The 6,000-nt window shown below is 42.4% G+C and overlaps 1 protein-coding gene and 1 pseudogene across 1 annotated transcript; both read left to right on the forward strand.

Annotated features, from left to right (window-relative positions):
• The first annotated feature begins 1,850 nt into the window (after positions 1 to 1,850).
• LOC125556578 (uncharacterized) lies at positions 1,851 to 3,649 on the forward strand (annotated as a pseudogene).
• A 1,234-nt stretch (positions 3,650 to 4,883) lies between these two features.
• On the forward strand, positions 4,884 to 5,783 carry LOC147972611 (uncharacterized). Its single transcript, XM_087523380.1, has 3 exons — positions 4,884 to 4,893; positions 4,976 to 5,169; positions 5,256 to 5,783. Exons 1-3 carry the CDS (start codon positions 4,884 to 4,886, stop codon positions 5,781 to 5,783), a joined length of 732 nt encoding a protein of 243 aa, XP_087379506.1.
• The last annotated feature ends 217 nt before the right edge of the window (positions 5,784 to 6,000 follow it).

Below are 6,000 nucleotides of genomic sequence, written 5' to 3' on the forward strand. Positions count from 1 at the left end.
AAAACAACCGGATGCGCCTAGTTCTTTAGAGGCAAGGCGGAACTGAGTTGTGAGGTGATTTTTCGTGTGGAGAACTAGGTGACGGACCGCAAGATCACTCGGAGAATGCTTCGTGACCACAAGGAACTTGTCATTCTTTTTTTTTGTGAATACGCATTGTTGCGTATCATTGCACTGATAGGGGTAGAGAGGTAACAGGGCGCAACTTGAGGGGGCATACACGAAACGGCATCCCAATGAGCATAAAAGAGGTTTCTCAACCTCAATAGAAGTATTAGGTTACGGGAATAACTAAAGCAATCCCTTTGGCTCCGTCACGTGCCCACAAGCGAGCCTCATCCTTGATTATGCGAGCAAGCTCGTTGTTCGACGGTCGGAGGTTGTCGAGTACAACATCGTTATGGTGTTTCCAGAGGGACCATGCGACAAGAGCGATGATGGTGTTAGTTCCTTTGCGTAGGCTGGTCAGGGCGGTGTTGTTGGCAGTAGACCACCAGTTGAAGAAGTTGTCCGCTGCGCTGAGTGGAGGGATTGGGAGGCGACACCAAGAGAGGATTTCATGACAAGTGATCATGGAGAAGGCACACTGGACAAGCAGGTGGTCCAAGGTCTCGGGGTCCTGACTCGAGAAACAGGGTCTTATCGGCAGAACTTGTCATGTAGACCCCATTGTTGGTCCACTTCAGATCAATTATGCCCGGCTCGGCTCTGAGTTGCACCAGTTGGATCCGCCGCCAAAGATCAATATACCAAATTACAACAGCAGGGCTCAGGGCTCCGTGGATGTCTCTGATCCATAGGCAATCATGGAGCTCATCGCAGACAAGCCGCTGGGGGAGCCGCCACCGCAGGACAAGGAGGATCAGGGCGGAAGCGATCTCAGCAATGGATGCGACCTCGATCCAATGGTCGCACCATAAGTGGCATGTCTTGCCATCGCTGATTGTCTAGGTTGTAGATACGCGGAAGAACTGGCGCGTCTCTTCATCGCTCGGGAGCTGGAGCCGCGTTTTGATTTTCGGCCAAAAATAATGAATTTCGGCCGAATTTTGGCCATTTCGCTAGGGCCCGATATATGGGCCTATCGGCCGAATAATTTGGCCCAGTTTGATTTTTTTTTTTGCCCGGCGCACAGGACAGCGAGTGCTTCCACCCCATCTCCTCGCCCTCCTCCACTTCTCCGGCCAAGGCGCTCACATCTCCGGCCCTCCTCTCGACCTCACGAGTCCTCACCAAATCTGAAGCTCGTAGGCAGCAGGGCTCCCTAAATAATCCCCGTCTTCCTCCCCCTCTTGGCAGAACTTTCTTCCATGATTTGTTTTGGGTCGCTATTGCATATGCTCTAGCTTCTAAACTTGCAAGCTGCTGGTACTGATTACTTTTCATTGTCGTAGATCTCTGTTCATAGTATTTTTTTATCCATGTTGTCAAGCGCGTCAGTAGGTCGAGTAGCGGTGGGCAAGGTGGATTTATCAGTAGCCATATACTCCCTTCTCTTATGTCTGTGTGGACAATATTGTCGGAATTTACCAAGATTTATCGTCTCACATATTTATCCTAATGAACTGTATCTATGTCGGTGGGCAAGGCATGAATAATATGTAGTATGTATCTAGGTGTGGATGAGTGTCAGAGTGTGGGTGTGGTTTGAGCCATTAAGCTGTTCGATGTAACTGTAAACGATGGAGGGTTTCTTGTACCCTTTCTCTTTCTATATAGATGATAGCATGCTATGCGTATTTGAGAAAAAAAAACTGTATCTATGAAATTCTACTTTCGGAGAAACCTCTCAAAGTTTTACATGGGGGCATAAGAGTGTTTCCCGTCCTTTGCTTATCCAAGACTGCAGCATGGTGCTCGGCGGCTGCGGCAACGGAGCTGATGGAGCGCGATCCGACCAGTTCAACGGAGGCAGTAGCATGGGGCAGCGGCAGCAGCATGGAGGGCGTCCGCTTGACTGGGAAGGTACAGATGTAGAGATGATGCTTGTGTGCAACATTAAAGTTTTTTCTCCAGAACAGATTAATTTCAACAGAAAAGTAGATGTTGACTGATGATTAATTTCAATGGTCAGTGGTACCATTAAGTGGTGGTTCTAGAAGTAAGCATCATTGTATCTTTCTCAAGAACAGATTATAGTTTGTGACTTGTCTGTTTGTCAAACTAGAGCATCGAGTTGTATATAAATTACTTATTCCTTGGTATCTGAACTAGAGCATTGGGCTGTACTGTTTTTTGTTTATTATTAATATGAGGACACCCAAGTAAGCGAGGGTTGCTTCCTTAGTTACCTACTCTTCATAACTGACCAATGTCCTTTTGTCACTTGATTTTCAGGTGATGGAACTGCAAATAGGAGTGGCAGCGGCAACCATGATGCAGGTGCAAGTGGTTCCCAAAGCTCTTGAAAAGGTAACATACTAACATGATATGAGCTGTGAGATTGCATGGGGTTCTTATAGAGCTCTAACTTGGTTCAAATAAAAAAAGATGGCATAGAGATCTCACTTAATTCAGTACTTCCATGAAACTATTTGGTATTTGTTTGTAAATTGTACGTAACAGTACACTGCGCTGTCCATGTAGTGAGATGAGGATGATCACAGTTTAGAGTATTTGGATCTCTCTTTCATATTTCTATATAGTAAGGCATATATCTTGATCTTATTGGTGCACATTTCTAGAGTATTTGCTTGGTATGTTGCCGGATTACTATGCTTTGCTTGTTCACACGATGCAAATGGAATATTGTTAGGTTCAATTAAAGTGATGTTGTTTGTAACTTTGCAATGTAGGAATTAAAGATAATAACTTATATGATCCTTGGAACCATACATGGCCGTATTCTGGGGTTTTCATTGTATGTACTGTGGCCTAAAGTACAAAGGTGGAGATGCAACCCATGCCAAGGAGCACCTTGGTTGGATTGTAGGTAACGTGAGGAGCTGCCCAAATGTGCCAAGAAATGCGAGAGATGCAATGAGAGAGTGCCAGGATGAATCGAAGAGGAAGAAAAGAGAGAAACAAAATAGCAGGCTGAGAATTGAAAGAAATATTATGGAAGGGCTGTATCAACAAGGAGGGGTGATTAACATAATACATGATGATGAAGAAGAAATTCAGATGAATATTAGAGAGGCATTGCGTGACCCGAATGTCTCCCGCAGAGTTGATAGGAGGATTGGCAAGGGGAGTGTGGGTGATGTGCGAGTTGCTGTTGGCAAAAAGAGTATCACCGCATATTTTGACAAGCAATTATGCAGCAACAAAGTATCTATGCAGCCCAAGATCAGTAGTTCTTTGGATCCTAATTCGAGAGATGCGCTTGGCCTAGCTTGGTCCAAGTTTTTTCATGCCAATGATATTGCTGGACATAAAGCTGACTGTCCATACTTCCGAGCTGCTTTGAAGATCACTCAACAATTAGGACCTACTCCTATACCAACCGCGAAGGAGATTGATGGAAAATATTTGGATGCAAACTATGATGAAGCAACTTCGTTTCTTCAGAAATTCAAACAAGATTGGAAAAACTTCGGTGTGACTCTTATGTGTGACTCTTGGACTGGTCCAACAGGAATGAGTCTCATAAACTTTATGGTGTATTGCAATACATGAATGTTCTTCCTCAATACTATTAATGCATCCAGTCAGACTCAGAATTCAGGTTACTTCCTCCTCTTCTTCGCGCTTTACTTTCTTCTTGAATACTTGGATTTGTCCTAGAATTGTCTTATGTTCATGAAAATATTTGCTTTGTTCTAGTTAGGTATATACATATGTTCTTACAATACTTTTCTTGAATACTTGGATCTGTCCTAGAATTGTTTTATGTTCCTAATGCTTTGTTCTATGTAGGTATATATGCATTTTACATATGTTCTTACAGTACATGCTTCTTGAATACTTGGATCTGTCCTAGAATTGTTTTATGTTCTTAAAATACTTGCTTTGTTCTAACTAGGTATATGCATGTTACATAATTTTGCAGACTTTATCTATAGAGAGATTGAGAAGGTTGTAGAAGAGATAGGCCATGAACATATAGTTCAAATCGTAACCGATAATGGGTCCAATTATAAGAAAGCTTGCAAAACCCTTATAGAAGAACCAAAGTACTCTCATATTGTTTGGCAGCCGTGTGCTGCTCACACCGTCAATCTTATGTTAAAAGATATAGCCAAGTTTCCTGAGGTTGATGTGATAGTCAAGAGTGCCAAGAAAATCTGTAGGTTCTTGCATAAGCACAATAATCTACATGATAACATGAAGAAGAACATAGGTGGTGAACTAATTAGACCAAATGCCACCCGGTTTGGGACTGTCTTCATGTTCCTTGAGAGTTACCATTTGAAGAAAGATAAATTTAGGGAGTGGATGGTTTCTCAGGATTGCAAGGAGTGTCAGTGGAGCTATGAGCCTGGATACGTGTTTTCTGAAGAATGGTTGTCTAGTAATGTTTGGTGGAATGCACTAGAGTGGGTACTAGGTTCGTTAAGGCCACTTTATAAGGCCATGAGGTATGCTGATACGCAGAAACAATGCACTCTTTCTGGCTTCAAAAAAAGTATGATGCTCGCTATACAACGGATGGAAGCACATCTAGGCCCTACATCAAGGTTGTACCTTAGTTTCATGCGCAAGGTGGGCAAGAGGATAGATGCAATGGAAGAAGATACGTTTATGGTTGTAGCTGCCGTCCTTGATCCATATACACATTACATCCTCAACCTTTGCAACCATAAAAATTATGCTACTACACTAACAGATGCGATAGCGAAGATATTAGATCCAAAGAGTGCTCTTTTAGCCATTTATGAAGTTAGTATGTTTAGGGCCAAGGAAGGTTTAGGACCAGATTAGCACAAGAAGCTGCGACGAGAATGGAGCCAAGTAAGTCGTGGTCTTTTGGTTTTAGAATTTCCATTTCCTTTTGTTTTGTAATTCTGAAAATTTCATTGGTGATATCTTGCAGCCCAATGGTGGTTTCAATTTGGAGGGGATGTTCCTGCATTGCAAAAGTGTGCAATGAGAATTTGCTCACAATGTGTCTCATCTAGTGGGTGTGAGAGGAACTGGAGCGCCTTTGCTTTGGTGCACACAAAGCCAAGAAATCGCCTTTTATATGACAAGCTCCACAAGCTAGTTTCTGTCCGCTACAACCTAAAGGTATAAACCAACTCAAATTTACTTTGTACCTTGTATTGTTCTTGCATGTCATATAATTTACTTGGTTTACTATCCAAACCTTGAAGATACGAGCTGAAGAAGATCAAGAGAAAGAGAGAGATATACATAAAGAGGTTGATCCAAGTGCACTGCTGATAGATACAACAATGTTCGATGAGACAAATCCAATAATGGAGTGGCTGAATGAGGATGAAGAGGATCCAATTTTGGATGGAGCCGATGCGGCCAGTGCTATTTTTGAGAAAATAAGGCGCCTCAACTCAAGCAGGAAGGATTCTTATGTTGGTACAAAGGCTAATAAGAAGAAAAGAAAGAGGAATCATGATGAGGAGAATGAGTATGTCGAAACTGACAGTGAGGATGATGGCAACAAGAATGAATATGTTGATAATGAGAGTGAGGATGATGATGGGGTGAGTGAGGATGATGAGGATGATCAACAAGATCAGCAAGAAACACAAATGCAAGTGGAAGAAGAGACACAAGTACAAGTTGAAAAGGAGACACAAGCAAGCATTGGAAATTTGGAGACTCGTAGATCTGGACGACTAGTTAGGGAGAAGACCAAGGAAGTCAACAGCCTCTATTCGTAGATTTGGTAAGTCTCTTCTTTTCGGTGTTTCTTCTTCATGATGATTACTTTGAAAATCTAGCTTGATGCATATGTTTGAAGCGGTTGATCTTTAAATAGCTTGATGTACATTGCTTTCTTATTCTGGTGCTCTAATGTGTATGCTCACTGTGTAATGATCAATACTGTTGTTCTAATTGCTACTTGTCAATTATCGTGTAGTACTTTGTAATTTCTAC

Source organism: Triticum urartu, chromosome 5A (assembly GCF_056163025.1).
Source record: "Triticum urartu cultivar PI428250 chromosome 5A, HENAU_Tu73, whole genome shotgun sequence".
Lineage (NCBI taxonomy): Eukaryota > Viridiplantae > Streptophyta > Magnoliopsida > Poales > Poaceae > Triticum > Triticum urartu.